This window comes from Bison bison, unplaced genomic scaffold (assembly GCF_000754665.1).
Source record: "Bison bison bison isolate TAMUID 2011002044 unplaced genomic scaffold, Bison_UMD1.0 scf7180017864163, whole genome shotgun sequence".
Lineage (NCBI taxonomy): Eukaryota > Metazoa > Chordata > Mammalia > Artiodactyla > Bovidae > Bison > Bison bison.
The window spans coordinates 3,766,085-3,783,030 of NW_011494735.1; the positions used below are offsets into that span (position 1 = coordinate 3,766,085).

The 16,946-nt window shown below is 40.1% G+C and overlaps 2 protein-coding genes and 1 long non-coding RNA gene across 3 annotated transcripts in view; 1 reads left to right on the top strand and 2 right to left on the bottom strand.

Moving 5' to 3' along the window:
* The window catches only part of YEATS4 (YEATS domain containing 4), a 24,618-nt gene extending 21,200 nt beyond the window's left edge, over positions 1-3,418 (bottom strand). Inside the window, exon 1 of the mRNA XM_010841545.1 lies at positions 3,101-3,418. Within this exon, the coding sequence (XP_010839847.1) occupies positions 3,101-3,151 (51 nt within the window). The 5' untranslated portion in view covers positions 3,152-3,418. The remainder of the gene's footprint in view (positions 1-3,100) is intronic.
* Positions 3,419-3,847: 429 nt separating this feature from the next.
* LOC104989757 overlaps positions 3,848-16,946 on the top strand; it is a 45,255-nt gene continuing 32,156 nt past the window's right edge. Inside the window, exons 1-2 of the long non-coding RNA XR_825413.1 lie at positions 3,848-4,004; positions 14,779-14,853. This is a non-coding gene — a long non-coding RNA (uncharacterized LOC104989757). The remainder of the gene's footprint in view (positions 4,005-14,778; positions 14,854-16,946) is intronic.
* LOC104989756 (lysozyme C, milk isozyme) lies at positions 8,870-15,144 on the bottom strand. The gene is made up of 4 exons (XM_010841546.1): positions 14,686-15,144; positions 12,791-12,955; positions 11,007-11,085; positions 8,870-9,740 (listed from the first exon to the last, which is right to left on the bottom strand). The coding sequence occupies exons 1-4, from the start codon at positions 14,876-14,878 to the stop codon at positions 9,674-9,676; spliced, it is 504 nt and encodes a 167-aa protein (XP_010839848.1). The 5' UTR covers positions 14,879-15,144; the 3' UTR covers positions 8,870-9,673.

Below are 16,946 nucleotides of genomic sequence, written 5' to 3' on the forward strand. Positions count from 1 at the left end.
CAAGGCTATGGTTTTTCCTGTGGTCATGTATGGATGTGAGAGTTGGACTGTGAAGAAAGCTGAGCACCGAAGAATTGATGCTTTTGAACTGTGGTGTTGGAGAAGACTCTTCAGAGTCCCTTGGACTGCAAAGAGATCCAACCAGTCCATTCTGAAGATCAGCCCTGGGATTTCTTTGGAAGGAATGATGCTAAAGCTGAAACTCCAGTACTTTGGCCACCTCATTCGAAGAGTTGACTCATTGGAAAAGACTTTGATGCTGGGAGGGATTGGGGGCAGGAGGAGAAGGGGACAACAGAGGATGGATGGCTGGATGGCATCACGGACTCCATGGACTTGAGTCTGAGTGAACTCCGGGAGTTGGTGATGGACAGGGAGGCCTGGTGTGCTGTAATTCACGGGGTCTCAAAGAGTCAGACAGGACTGAGTGACTGAACTGAACTGAACTAAACATCACAGTAATTACAATGTTCCCACTTTGAAAACATCTATTCAATTCATATTACTTTGAGAGTTTCTATTTTTGCTTTTTTTTTAAAATAAAGAAACAGAAAAGGTTCTTTATTTACAAACTTTAAAGAACAACCAGCAATTAATAGTCACTATCTTTGATTGTCATCACCTGATGGTAATGTCCTTATTAATCAGCTTACAGCAGGGTTTTCCAAAGCACAGTACAAAAATTAAAGGCAGTTTGGAAGAGAATTTTTTGGTAGAATAAGGGAAGCATTTTCTTTTTATTACTTGTGCTTAATCTATATTAGAAAAACCAAAACTACAACTAGCAATTCAAATCACAATTTCAAGAACAATAATGCTTAGGAAGGGACTTTAAAAATCAGATTTAAACAAACAAGTTAAATATTACATTTGAATTCAGATAATGGCAGAGGCACTTGGAGGACTCAAGCTTGATAAACACTTGACTGATGGCATGTTTGCTACATTTGTGCACAGTTCTGTGATACATGTACATGTTTCTGCGCACATCTTAGAACTATAAAGGCAGATTCTGATGAAAAGGAAAGAGAAAAAAATTTCAGGAGAAAATGCTGAATGTTGCACATGAATTTGAGACTAACTGTTGAATAGTAGGAATGTACCTGAAGGTCAAGACCAAGATATATCATATGTGAAAAGTGTTGGGCCAATGTAATCAAGAAGTAATAAGAAGAGGAAGAGCGCTGAACAAATAGAAAACCTTTTTCTTTCGTTTTTTTTTTCAAACTTGTTATTCTGTATTGTATAGCCGATTAACAATGTTGTGATAGTTTCAGGTGAACAGCAAAGGGACTCAGCCATACATACACATGTATCCATTCTCCCCCAAATTCCCCTCCTATCCAGGCTGCAAAAGTGGCACCTGCTATACAGTAGGTTGGTCATAAAGAGAAAAACATCATTGTGACTAGGTAATCCTCAAATAAATTCAATACCTATTAGCCTAAAATTAATTCAGAAGGCAAGCAGTTTGTATGGGAATTAAAAAAAACTCACAGCAAGTGCACTTTTGGGGCACACAAAGATAGGGCCTCACCTTTAAGGACTGAACGAATAAACACAAAGGAACACTGACAAGGTGAGTAGGTAACAGATTCCACAGCGCCAGTGCTGACAGGAACTTGTAGAGTTCTTAAAATATTTAAAGGGCTTTCATTTGCCAGTGGACTTTCTACTAGGATGAAATTTATCTAAATTGGAAAAAGGTGCTTACAAGATCAGGTAATAATCAGCAAGGAGAAGAAACAAGTCCCTAATTTTAAGTTTTAAATGACTAACTCACATCCATTTTTGGTGGAAAAGCATTTGAGGACTACAAGTCTAATCTCCTCACTTCATTTTGGACTTAAAAAGACTTTTAGAACCTAACATGATTACAAATTGAGAAAGCTCTGTAAGTTCTCTGAAAGCTAATCTTATAATCCTCTTTTCTGTTTTCTCTTTTTTCCCTTATTTTTTATTAGTATTTTTCAATCTTTTTATAATCCTCCTTTCTGTAGTACTTTCTTATCATTCCAAAATCTGGCCCCAAAGCAGAGAGAAAATATGTTTATGAAACTCCTGCTACTATAAATTTTACCTGGCCATCTCTTTCCCCTTCCATTTAATTTCAGTAGCTTTTGAAACTTTCAAAGAGCTCTCACATTATAAGAAACATTAAAGCACTGTGTATGACAACTGCATATACAGCATAAATTTATATGAACAATATGATATGGAGAAGGACTCTTAAAACCTAGAGCAACTAGATTGGTGCAAAAATTGGGTGGTTTCTTTTTGAAAAAATCTTTCTTTCTGTGGTAAATAAAAATCTGAAGGGGGTAAAAACCAATGTTATATCAGGAACCAGCCAGTCATGACATAAAAAGTTAATGTGCCAGGTAACACATTAACTTGGGAGGGAAATTTGTCACGGTGTCAAACATCATGTTAAGCTCGATTATAACTTTAATTACCAACTAAGAAACTAACGTACTTAATGTTGCCTATGTGCCAGGCATCTTCTTTGCTTGATTAATTAGTATCCTGGCCGTAGCCTTGAAGCTTTATGAACACTACTAACTTGGGGAAGTCTTCGGAACTTTTCTATCCGCCAGCTCTATCGTTATCACACTTGTAAATACTGGGAGTAACATTGCTTTTTAAGGCTGCAATAGGGGCTGAGAGAATCCGGTAAAGCATTCACCCACGTGCTTCCTTAGCACGGAATCGGCTGTTGTTATCCCACAATAGATGGGTGCCCCCCGACCCCGATTTACAGGTGAACTGGGTTGGCAGCAGATGAACACCAAGCCAGGATCTGCCAGCCCTCCAAGTGGCTTCTTCCTTGGCGACGACGTCCATCTCTCCCCCAGGCACCAAGGATTATGTCAGTTTATTTTGGCTGGGATGGAAGGAAGGGGGTTACACCTGAAGTTGGGGCCCAATGAAACCACGATTTTCCCTTTGGGGCTCTGAGTCGCCGTCCTCCTAAAAACCCCGGTTTCAGCCTGAGGCAAGAAGGAGCGAGAGGGAACAAGCTGACCCTCCCCAGGCCGCGCTAGAAAGAGCCGGGACGAGAAAGATATTCCGTGAGGGGAGGCACCGGCCGCGCACTGACCTTCACTCTCCCGCCGGAGTCAGGCCCAAATTCGGCCATTCTCTTGAACATATTGTCTTACGGTAGAAGCCGCCGCCGCCAGGGAAAGAGACCGGGGCCGGCGGGCTCGCCGCTCCCTCAGAGACCCCACTCCTCCCGCGCGGGCCCAGGAGGAGGGTTTCTAGTCGAAGGAGGACGAGTCAGCGGGACTCCGGTCGCCTAGGAAGCGCCAACTCCTCGCCGCTGACGGCGTCCCGGAAGCCCATTCAGCTCCGCTCTCGGCGAGGTCGGATCTGGAGTGGGCGGCAGCGGCGACGTTGTGCGCAGGCGCGAAGAGCTTTCTTACACTGCGCACGCTCAGGGCCGTTGCGGTGGGGTGTCGCCGGACCAATCCCTGTTGCCAGTGTCAGAGGAAGCCGGGAATTTCCAGTCAACATGTCGCCGGCCCAGACCACTTGGCTTCGCAATGACAGAAAAACTGGCTGTTGGAGGTGATATATTGCCATCGCCAAAGCATTACAGTTCTGAAATTATGTTCATGAAATCTCGTCTACTCACCACTTTTCTTTGCGTTCAACTAGCCGTCTCAGGGGAGAAGGCAATGGCACCCCACTCCAATGGTACTCTTGCTTGGAAAATCCCATGGACGGAGGAGCCTGGTGGGCTGCAGTCCATGGGGTCGCTAAGAGTCGGACACAACTGAGCGACTTCACTTTCACGCATTGGAGAAGGAAATGGCAACCCACTCCAGTGTTCTTGCCTGGAGAATCCAGGGACCGGGGAGCCTGGTGGGCTGCCGTCTATGGGGTCGCACAGAGTCGGACACGACTGAAGAAGTCGTGTCATATCTCATAGCTTCTGAGACCTCAGTTTCCAGACCAGGGATTGAATCCAGGCAATGGCACTGAAAGTACCGACCTAACAGGTAGGCCACCAGGAACTTCCTAGGATTCGTTTTTAAATTTAATTAAATTTCTTTATTGGCTGCGCTGGGTCTTGGAGCTGCGCAGGGGCTTTCTCTGGTTGCAGCAAGCGGGGACTACACTCTAGTTGTGCTCAGGCTTCTCATTTCGGTGGCTTCTCTTGTTGGAGAGCATGGGCTCTAGGGCCTGTGGGCTTCAGTGGTTACAGCTGCGGCGTTCAGTAGTTGTGGTGCCTGCTGCCTAGAATTCCTAACATTAAGCTAAAAAAGTAGAAAACAGCTGCATGTGAAGAGGGAAAAATGGGGAGTTACAAAAAAATCTTGTAGAAGTATTGACTGTAAACATTGAGAATTTATAACCTCGTAAAAATTTTAAATGATTTAAAATTAATTTGTATAATAAACATGTATTTAAATAAAAAATATTTTATCTATGAATGATAATTAGTAACTCATGACTATGCTGCTGCTGCTGCTAAGTCGCTTCAGTCGTGTCCAACTCTGTGCGACCCCATAGACGGCAGCCCACCAGGCTCCCCCGTCCCTGGGATTCTCCAGGCAAGAACACTGGAGTGGGTACTCATGACTATAACTTTTCATAATTCCCTTTGTGCCTGCTAAGTCGCTTCAGTCATGTCTGACTCTGTGCGACACTATGGACTGTAGCCTGCCAGGCTTCTCTATCCATGAGGTTCTCTGGGTAAGAATACTGGAGTGGGTTGCCATGTTCTCCTCCAGGGGATCTTCCCAATCCAGGGATTGACCCCGCATCTCTTACATCTCCTGCACTGGCAGACAGTTTCTTAAGCAGTAGCGCCACCTGGGATGCCCCTTGCTGCTGCTCCTGCTAAGTCGCTTCAGTTGTGTCTGACTCTGTGCAACCCCATAGATGGCAGCCCAACAGGCTCCGCCGTCCCCTGGGATTCTCCAGGCAAGAACACTGGAGTGGTTGCCATTTCCTTCTCCGATGCATGAAAGTGAAAAGTGAAAGTGAAGTCGCGCAGTCGTGTCTGACTCTTCGCGACCCCATGGACTGCAGCCTACCAGGCTCCTCCGTCCATGGATTTTCCAGGCAAGAGTACTGGAGTGGGGTGCCAGTGCCCTCTCCGGGATGCCCCTTAACAACTTAAAAAAAATTTTTTTTTAAAGTAAGTCTGCTAAATACAAATGGAAGAAATATGCTCAGGGCTCAGTTATAATTAGTGCCACATGAAAGCCCAGTTTTAATCTGGAATATCACTGTGTTTCAAATAATATCCTGATGTGAAGGTAAGCAACATTGGAATTGAACTTCTTTTAAAAATGATGAAACTTTCATATTGATTTTTACTTTGTCCTCTGAATAAGGGTGAAAATTTGGTTTGGTAACTTGATTGTATTAAAATAACAGGTATAAGTAAGACATGACATTTATCAAAAACACAGCAAAATCTCCAACAAGAATTGCTTTCTCTCTTAGGCCAACTTTTGCTAATCTCTGGTTGTTTCTTCAGTCAGCCATTGTTATGCATCACCTGGTGCTTCTTAGATATATCCTATCTCTGCATCTGAGCTCTTACTCTTCAAGCCTCTCTCCCCTACCTTGACTCATTCTTTGTACACCTCTGGATATCCTGTTATGAATAAACCCACATTCTTTCCTGTTGATTCATATCAAAATGGCCCCAGAATCTTGAAATCTGAGGAGGCACCTGAGTTGGGCCCCTCTGCTGTCCTCCAGGGGACTGGTCACATAGATTTGAGACCTGACCCTTGGAGCCACAGAAGCTGCTGTACTAGAATTATGTGAGATTGGAGAGTAAAAAACTCTCAGAATGCCCAGCGTGGGGGAATATACTAAATCCTCAGGGAGATTCATTCAAGCAGCTGGTTTTTATTGACCATATATCATGTTACAGGCACTGTTCTAGGTATTGGGAATGTGGGCATAAAACAAGAGGAAAAACTTTCTTCCCTCCTTGCTGTAAAAACAGTGTCCCAGCATGGTATGTCAGAGATGAAATGCAGTAAAGATGTCCCGATGTGGAAGAAGAGCTGACTGCCTGAGGGGTATCAAAGCCTGAGTGGAGACCATCTATTCCATTGTGTGGCAGTGTTGGGAGACTGGTTACATACAGGCAAACTGATCAAATATGTGCATGTGCTCAGGACACATTTTAAGAATGTTTAGGAAAATGGGTACCTGCTTTCTGACTGTATAACAAGGAAGTTATCAACATAAGAAAAAAAAAAAAACCCTACCATTAACCTTGTGGTATGGGATTGGAATTGGAGGTATTCTATGAATTCAATTTGAGTAGATAAATGTTAGGTAAATACGTACATCCTCTAGCTCTGTCCTTTGATGGGACATGGGAACAGTTCCACTCTACTGCCCAGAATTGTTTTTTTAAATACTATTATCCACTGTGAGGGCTAAGAGCTTTTGGAGAAATAGCTGATTCTAGGCTGAAGCAGAAAAAGAACAAGGTGAGCATTAGGACAGCTTGTGCCAGAAAACAAAAATGTACCCAAAGAATGATGAGGTCATGTCAAGATGACGCAGAAGCTAGCTTGCAGAGTCTCTCTGAAAGGAGAAAAATCAGGGACAATGAGAACATAAAAATAAATGATAGCAATGGATTATGACTCATTATAATTAGAATCAAGTAGGAAGCTAGGGGTCCATACTGATATAATAAGTGCATGCAAAAATTGACATTTTGATGAGGAAGAAAATTTCTCAAAGTATCTCATCCTCTCCCAAATACCTCACAGTGGAGGTGACTTACAGACATCACCTTAATCAAACGATCAATGTGAACATCACCCGTAACAGAACATTTCAAAACTGCATGTCAGCTGAAAGGACACAATGAGAAGAGGACAATATCACGTCCGTGGCATCCCTGCCAGAGATGCATAACCTGATCTACTCCAGGGAACATCAGAAAAACCTTAGGCATTTTACACCATAGGTGGTTGAGGTCTTCAAATGGGTTAAAATCATAAAAGTCATGGAAACATGAAGAAGTTACCTAGATTGAAGGAAACTGAAAAATGTAACAACCAAATATAATGTGATTCTGAATTAGACCTTTTAATTAGAATTTGTGGGATACTTGATGAAATTGTATAGATCTGATGACTAGGTGGTCCTAATTTTGTCAGTGTTTATCTCCTGATATGGATGATGTTTCGAGGTTCTATAGAAATTACACACTGAAGGATTCGGAGCCATGGGCACCAGTTTCTCAAACTGTTCCGAAAACATAAAAGGCTGTACTGTACTTACAAATTGGGGGAAAGATTTAGATTATTTCAATCTCTTTAAAAAGTGGGAAAAACTCTATTCTTTTGAAAGTTATACTTCATCTAAAAGAATAATTAAAACATGTCTATCAAATGGTTACAGGTTTGAGTCCTGGGACACTCCAACACTTAAAAAATCAATCAGCAGAGAAACAGTCAGCCAAGAAGGACTGAGAAGGAGCCATCAATGACACAATATAAAGGAGGAGAGCTGAGGAAGAAAAAGTTTTCAGAAGTAGCAAGTGGTTCACTCTGTCAAATGCTGCTGAGAGATCAAGTAGATTGAACAGAAATCAGGTGATCACTAGAACTGGCCCCAGTGCATCCTGGGAGGAGTCATGTTTGAGCCGTTTTCAGCTGAGTGAGGACAGCAGTCAGATTAAGAAGAGATGAAAAGACAAAGGGAGGTGAGAGCATGGAGTGGGTTAACATAGATATCTCACTCCAGAAGTGTTACTGGAAAGGGAGCAGAGAATGATGTTGTAGTTGGAGGGTTCTGTAGAGCCCCCGGAGAGTTCTATAGAATAAGCCAGGTTACCAGGGCAGTATGGTGATGGACTGCATGTGGAGACACTGCCACTGGCTGGAGCAGAGGCCCTGCATCCTAGTAATAAAGGGGAAGGAAGGGAAGGTGGGCCCAGGGAAAGATGTGAATTCTGTTTTGATGGCCAGCAGAGGAAAATTTTGTATGAGTTGCTTCTGTTCTGTCTTTGTAATATGAGGCCAGGTCATCTACTGAGAACACATGTCAAATACCAGTGGTTGGGCATGTTTACTGGGAGTTTGAAAAGATTGGAGAAGTAAATAGTGACAGTCATTTTGGAGAGTGGGGACACCAATACAGAAGGATTGAAGAGAAGTGACTAAGATGATTAGGCTGACTTGAGGGCCCATTTGAGATTTATGTTTATGAAAGTAAAGTGAGGGGAATTCCTTGGTGGTTCCATGGTTAGGACTCCTTGCTTTCACTGTTAAGAGTAAGAATTCAAGCCCTCTTGGGAGTTCGAGAAGACTCTTGAGAGTTCCTTGGACTGCAAGGAGATCCAACCAGTCCATCCTAAAGGAGATCAGTCCTGGGTGTTCATTGGAAGGACTGATGCTAAGGCTGAAACTCCAATATTTTGGCTACCTCATATGAAGAATTGACTCATTGGAAAAGACCCTGATGCTGGGAGGGATTAGGGGCAGGAGGAGAAGGGGACGATAGAGGATGAGATGGCTGGATGGCATCACCGACTTGATGGACATGAGTTTGAGTAAACTCCCGGAGTTGGTGATGGACAGGGAGGCCTGGAGTGCTGCGGTTCATGGGGTCGCAAAGAGTCAGACACGACTGAGTGACTGAACTGAACTGAAGTGGGAAACTAAGGTCCCAGAAGCTGTGTGGCACAGCCAAAACAGATTAAAAATTTAAAACATTGAGAATCAGCATGCTTACGGATTTCTCTAGCAGTATCCACCTGTTTCAGTACAGGTGAGGATGTAGGAAATACTAATTGTCAGATCATTATTTCCCAAATATACACATATGTATTTCTTCAGAGACATTAAATGGCTCTAAACAAAGGAAGACAAGGTATGAATTGCAAAGCTTTTAATGAAAATGTTTTTCTTTTACAACATGCATAAATTCACATCGGTTTAATAGCAATTAATTCAATGCTTACAAACTTATCTGCCTCTGAATTTAGTCATAATGGATGAATTTAAGCTAATAAAACTAAGGAAAATCAACAGCTCATCTAATCCTTCTTTATATTCCTTCAGGATCAGCAAGATGCATAAATGAGTTCTTTGCAAAGGCTAAAATAGGTTGATGTATAAATTGTAAGTTTATTTTTAAAATTCTGTGTTCATGCAACATTTCTATGAAAACATTTAAACCAAATGTCACAGTTATGAAAACAAAATTCATTGATTTGGGCTGTTTCCATTTTTGGCCATTTGACGTTCTGCTTTTTTTGACTGAACAGATGAGAGTTCACATGCCTACACAGGTGGGGCTTTGCCTAAGATCAATTTGCTTAGAGATATTCTTTTGTTATATTTTGTTGAATATTAGGGAGTACTTATATCATTCAAGATTAAGTCTGGGTTATCTCTTTGAAGAACTAAATGTATCAGAGATACATTTGATAATGAAGATTTTAGACAAATATTCACCAGCATTAGTTCTGTTAGCAAGCTGAAAAATGTTGTAGGCCCAATATCAAACAATAAACACGTGAGGTAAACGTCAGCCTCTTAGAAGAAAGACCATATGCTCCTGCTTCGGTAAAAACATTATTTGTTTGAAAGAGTGATAGTATAATCTTTTACTCAACGATTACTTCCTTAATATGAAAAAGAGACAAAATGAGCTGAAGACGAAAACTCCACAGTTACAATCTGCAACCCTGAACATAACTCCTGAGATCTCGGTTTTGACACTTGTTTCTCCATGCCACCCTGTAGAAAAAGATGAAACAAATGATAATAAGATTGAAACATATCTTCATTGCGTTATACATACTTCAAATCCTTTGCGAGAACAAAATAGTTAATCAGTACATGAAATACAAGCTACAGACAGATGCAAATGGTGCTATTTATTAACTGGAGATGCGTATACAGGGACATCACATCTCCACAAGCCTGGACTATAGCACAGAATGCTGGACACAAATGTTGAGTCTTGTGAAGTCCCCAACAGCACTGCAAAGTGCATTCCACATTTACTTAAATCCAAAAATAGTTTCAAGGTATTGTGTAGAGAATTCAAAACCTCTAGAAATTCCCTAAAATAAACTGAGTAGTAAAAGAGTAAAAGATTCTGAATCAGGTAAAATAGATGGTTTCTATGTAATACACTGTTTAGCATAAATCTAAAGCTGCAATTTTCAATTCTCAGTAGCATACTGTAGTCTTTGGAATATTCTCTCACTTCTCTCACATCAGCAGGATAAATCAGCCCTCTTCTTTAATGTTTAATACATACCGTGCTCTTAACAGAAACTAAAGACTCATAAGATTAGTCTTATCCTAAAGACTAATCTACACCTGTTGTAGGTCCATTATACTTAAAACACAAACATACAAACAACCTCATAGGAAAGTGGTCAGATTTGTGGTTACCTGGTGTGGGGCTTGTAGGTGGGGTGAGAGGTAAGGAACTGGACAAAGGCAGTGGAAGGTACTATAGACTTGTAGTTATAACAGTAGGGATGCAGTGTACCACAGGCCTATGCTGGTGGCTCAGTGGTAAAGAATCCGCCTGCAATGCAGGAGATGCGGGTTCAATCCCTGGGTGGGGAAGACCCTCTGGAGGAGTAAATGACAACCTACTCCAGTATTGTTGCCTGGGAAATCCCATGGACAGAGGAGCTTGGTAGGCAACAGTCCATGGAGTCGTTAAAGAGTTGGATGCAACTTAGCAACTAAACAACAACAGTACAATATACAACATGATAAATATAATTAACATTGATATATGTTATACATATACAAAGGATGCTGAGATTAAACTTTAATAAGACTTTTCATTCCACACAAAATTTTTTTTCTTCTCTTTCTCTAATTTTGTATCTATATGAGATAAAGGATGCTTACTAAACTTATTGTGATAATCATTTCATGATGCATATAAATCAAATCATTATGCTATACACCCTAAACTTTTACCGTGCTCTATGTCAATTACATCTCAATAAAACTGGAAGGGGGAAAAAAACATACCATGCTTTAATGCCTTGTGGATCTCTGACAACCCTCTTTGCACATGCTACAGCTTGAGTGATGTCATCTTTCAGCAAAGCTGAAAAAGAAGTGGTGAGAAATGAAAACAATCTTCATAGAAATTTCATTTTAAGTTTAGGTTCAGTCAGCTTTATTCTCTTATACTGAGGAAAGAACAACTAATATTATTTTTTAAGAGTCCTTATATCTGTATGAATTTTGGAGGAAAACTCTTTCTTCATTCCATCCCATTTGGTATGAAATAAAACATTCTGCTTCTCATTTACCAAAGTCAGTGGATGTTCAGGAGCTATTAACTAATGTGATACAAGGGTTTCTTTTTACTAGGCAGTGTAAAAACAAAACAAACAAGCAGAAACAGTCTAGGAGTTTTTTACTTAGCAATTCTCCTAATGGAAATTTATCCTAAAGAAATCATGGTATGTACCCAAAGATGTGTATACAAAATGTTTCATAGCAGTTTATATAAAAGGAGAAAATGGAAACAGCCTAAGTGCTTAACCCTGAGAGATAGACCGAGGGACTCCCTGGTGGCCCAGTGATTAAGAGTGCACCTTCCAGTGCAGGGGATGCTGGTTCAATCCCTGGTGGGGGAAGGAAGATGCCAAATGCTGCAGGGCAGCTAAGCCTGCACATCCCAACTGGAGAGAAGCCTGCCTGGCACAATGAAGATCCTGCCTGTTGGCAACTGAGACTTCACATGGCCAAAAAACCAGAACATAAGAAACAATAGAAGCAATATTTTAACAAATTCAACAAAAGTGATATTCAAAAATTCAGTAAAGACTTTATTAAAAAATAAAAAATATATTATTTTTTATTTTTAAAGTATTATTTAAAAATATTTTTTAAAATAAATTAACTGGATACAAAATAATATTCTAAAGACTATAGGATTTTGAATATTTAAAAATATAACTATCAGTTTTTCAATATTTTTTCAATATTTTATGCACTAAAGATTCATATGTTATCTCTAAAAGGAACTCAATAGATTATTTATTTCATCCCAATTAAACAAATCTTAAATTAGCTTGTTAGAATGATTATGCTTATAAAGGCACCGTATTTTTTGGAGATGCAAACCAAAGAATTTAGAAATGAAATGTCATAATGTTTCTAAATCAGTTTAAAGTCACTCAGCAAAAAAAAACCCATATACATAAAAGAAGTAAATATGATAAAATGTAAATAACTGTAAAAGTACACGATGAGCATACTGATGTTTATTATGCTAATGTTTCTAATTTTCCATATATTAAAACATTTCATAATAAAAAGCAAAAATTATATTTTAAAAAAACCACACATATTTCTCTTCTTTGGTTAACCACTAATCCTTTCATTTTCCAATAAAGGAGTGTAGATTAAAAAAAATGAAAAACCCCTATAACCAAATTACCCCTAAACCTCTACAAACAAGGAAAGTAGGAGGAATGGCATTGTTCTCTACAAAGCATCAACATGTCCAGTTATGATGAAGTGATAGGTCACTCCAGATCTTTTATGATACCAGCTCTTTAATTTTTTACTTGAGGAATTATGAAGAGCAAAATAAGGAGTTTTAGGAAGTTAATATGGAATTTTTCAAGGTCCCTGATGAGCCCTTCAAGACCTTTTTATTTCTATTGACTCTTGACCTAAAGGATCATTCCAGTTTTCCCATAAGATGTTTACAGAAAAACCTGAACGAACTTTTTGGATAACCCAACAAGTATAACCAGGTGAGTCCTGTGCCATGACTCCACATTATCTTGTCTTACCGCTGCAGGGTATACGACAGGCGTTAACTGCTTTTGGGGTTTTGCCATCATTGCACCACCAGCGGCTATTGATTTGAAATATCCCATAATCAGTGCTTTTGTCTCCACGATTGTAGTTTGTAGCACGTGTGTTGTAATTGCTTTCCCATCTGGCCAAACACACCCCTGAAAAAAAATTAGTAAAAAACAGTAATAAACAGACATAACTTATACTTAACAGCATAATTAGTTCTTTTTAATTCTACTTTACTAACAACTTGTTTTATAAGTATAAAGATGTATCTTACTTGTAAAATATTTTAACACTTTTGTATTAAAGGGCCCTTAAGAGAATTCTTTTGTTAGCAAAACATTTGTTAATACTAATAAAACAACTAACATATTTTAAAAGATATTAAAATAGATGTTTCCTTCATTGCTATTACCCTTCCCCTGGTCCCATCGCTCACGTAAATTTCAGCCTAGAATAGAAAAATCAGCAGAGTTGAGTGGATTCAGTCATTAGCTGCATATGTGTGAAGTAAGTCGCTTTAGTCATGTCCGACTCTATGCAACGCCATGGACTGTAGCCTGCCAGGCTCTTCTGTCCACGGGATTTTCCCACACAAGAATACTGGAGTGGGTGGCCATGCCCTCTTCCAGGGGATCTTCTCAACTCAGGTCTTAAATCTATGTCTCTTGTGTCTCCTGCATCAGCAGTTGGATTCTTTACACTGCACCACCTGGGAAGCCCAATTAGTAGTATGCTGCTGCTGCTGCTGCTAAGTCGCTTCAGTCATGTCCGACTCTGTGCAACCCTATAGACGGCAGCCCATCAGGCTCCCCCGTCTCTGGGATTCTCCAGGCAAGAACACTGGAGTGGGTTGCCATTTCCTTCTCCAATGCATGAAAGTGAAAAGTGAAAGTGAAGTCGCTCAGTCATGTCTGACTCTTAGCAACCCCATGGACTGCAGCCCACCAAGCTCCGCCCATGGGATTTTCCAGGCAAGAGTACTGGAGTGGGGTGCCACTGCCTTCTCCGAATTAGCAGTATCTGCTTACGCTAATGGAAAAATACTTTTACCTGGAAAAATAAGGAGTTTTTGAGAGGAAAAAAAAATTCTTACGACACCTAAAGTTGAATTTGGATATCAAATTAGAGTCCTGAAAAGAGTTATAGAATAGGAAAGACATCCATCCATCTATCCACTCATTCATTCATAAATAGTTATGGAGGGGAAATGTCTGAATTCAGTCTGAAAAATACAGTAATGACATTGACAAATATGGACTAAAATACAGTCACTTTTCCTTAGGACATATCTTTAATTTTGTGGATGAAAATTAAAAATAATTAATCAACTGGATGTAGAATAATAAAATGTCTTTCAGGCTGCATTTCAGGGATCCTTATATAGATACTGATTGAGGGGAAATAGGTTCCTTCTGTCCCTGTTTTAAGAGTTCAATGAAATGTATAAAAACTTTGCCCAGTGTCATGGTAGGGGGACTAAAAATGAGAAAATTACTGCCTTACTCAGGCTTGCAGAGCTCAAGTTCCAAACTGGAAATGGCTAGAGTCAAACACCAAGGGCTTGACAGACATATCCCAGGTGCTGAAATATATTTTATAGACCGCTTCCATATGCCAGCTGGCAAATTTAGTGGCTCTAGAGGAGTATAGCAGTACCTGGCATGCTTCTAATTGTATAGAATTTAACCCTCCTGTACTTCAATCCTTTACCCAGTACATCTGATTCTAAAGGAACCATTGGTGTTTTAACCATTGTAAATGTACAAACCCGCCAAGAAATAAGAAAAGTCCATTCATACAATATCCCTTATTATTCATCCTCTATTAATATCTGTTCCACACCTGGCTAACTATTTGGAAGGAGGAAGAATAGTTAACTTACAGTTTGCCAGGCTGACTCCTCGATAGCCATCCAATCCAAGTTTCTTCAGAGTTCTGGCAAGCTCACACCTCTGAAATTTCTTGCCCTGGACAGCAACAGAAAGGAGGAGAAGCCCCACAATAAGGAGAGCCTTCATGTTGACAGAAGCCAAATGTCCAAGTTGACCAGGTGAGCTGGACTTGGTATTTAACATCTTTTCACTTCCCTCTTCTCTGACGAGTTTGGGGGCTCCACCCTTGGTGACATGCGGAAGGCAGGGCCTGTGTTTTGGTCCACTGACTTTAAAAGTTTTCTTCCTTATGTTTAAAGGAATATGCTGATATCCTAAGTATTAACCTGAAAGAAAATAATAAAATGAGATTGCTTAACGACCTTGCTCAGGAAGAACTGGGATTAACACTATAGACCAAAGAGGAACTTCCTCCTATATAAATATAAATTTGAGCAACTGTAAATAAAGGAATATGCTGATATTCTAAGTATTAACCTGAAAGAAAATAATAAAGTGAGGTTGCTTAACGACCTTGCTCAGGAAGAACTGGGATTAGCACTATAGCCCAAAGAGGAACTTCCTCCTATATAAATATAAATTTGAGCAACTGTAAAGAAAAAAAAAACGGAATATTTTACACAACTGAAAATAAGCTCAAATCTTTCACTAAGTTATTTTTCGTTACATTGTTTTATGTGCTTTCACTCTGTTGTCTTCAATTTTTTCACTTGAAATTGTTATATATATACATTTTCCACAAAACAACATGACACACTGCCTGGTGTTCTGACAGGTATGTAGCACCACACCATGTTGTTAAACCAGATTCCTCTGCCAACTTTTTTGGTGTCTATTGTAAATTCTTCATTTATAAATCCATATTTTCCTATGATAAGTAAGCTCATGAGAACAACATTCCTAACTCCTTTCTGACAATGCCTTACTTCACATTTCCATGTTAGAACATAAAAGGTCATTGCAAAGCAAAAGAACTTAACAGTAAAACCTGCAGAGGGATATCAGAATATGCCACCCAAAATCTTCCCCTTTGGCATAAGGATTATTTTGAGCTGAAGGCAACTGAGAGGAAGAAGATCCAAGAAAAATTCTCTGCCCTCTCCCTAGTTTCCTGAAAGCAGAACATAAATTTGTGCAGATATTAATCACCAACAACTATTGACACTTATCAGCCCCAAAACAGCACTAGAGGACTGACAAAACATTTACTGAGTAGCTAGTATCTTTCCTTAGCTTCTAATGTATTTATCGTCCCACAATCTGCCACCCTTGAAGCTAGAACTCTTTTCCTATGTCTTGTTGCTACTCTAAAAATATATTGTTTTTTAAGATAATCTGTAAATCTCGGCTCTAGCCATGTTTTTGAGTTACTGCTGCCTGTATTTCACATAAGTATATATGAAACGTACATGTTAACAAACATGTTTGCTTTTCTCTTAATTTTTTGTTACAGAGCCCCAGCCAAAAACCCTAAAAGGGCTTCAGTTTCAGTTTAGTTGCTCAGTCATGTCTGACTCTTTGTGACCCCATAAACCACAGCATACCAGGCCTCCCTGTCCATCACCAACTCCCAGAGTCCACCCAAACCCATGTCCATTGCATTGGTGATGCCATCCAACCATCCTATCCTCTGTTGTCCCCTTCTCCTCCTGCCCTCAATCTTTCCCAGCATCAGGGTCTTTTCCAATGACTCACTCTGCACATCACGTGGCCAAAGTGTTGGAGTTTCAGCTTCAGCATCAGTCCTTCCAATGAACACCCAGGACTGAGTTCCTTTAGGATAGACTGGTTGGATGTCCTTGCAGTCCAAGGGACTCTCAAGAGTCTTCTCCAACATCACAGTTCAAAAGCATCAATTCTTTGGCATTCAGCTTTCTTTACAGTCCAACTCTCACATCCATAAATGACTACTGGAAAAACCATAGCCTTGACTAGACGGATCTTTGTTGGCAAAGTAATGTCTCTGCTTTTTAATATGCTGTCTAGGTTGATCATAACTTTCCTTCCAAGAAGCAAGCATCTTTTAATTTCATGGCTGTGATCACCATCTGCAGTGATTTTGGAGCCCATAAAGATGAAGTAAGCCACTGTTTCCCCATCTATTTTCCATGAAGTGACGGGACCGCATGCCGTGACCTTAGTTTTCTGAATGTTGAGTTTTAAGCCAGCCTTTTCACTCTCCTCTTTCACTTTCATCAAGAGGCTCTTTAGTTCATCTTCACTTTCTGCCATAAGGGTGGTGTCATCCTGT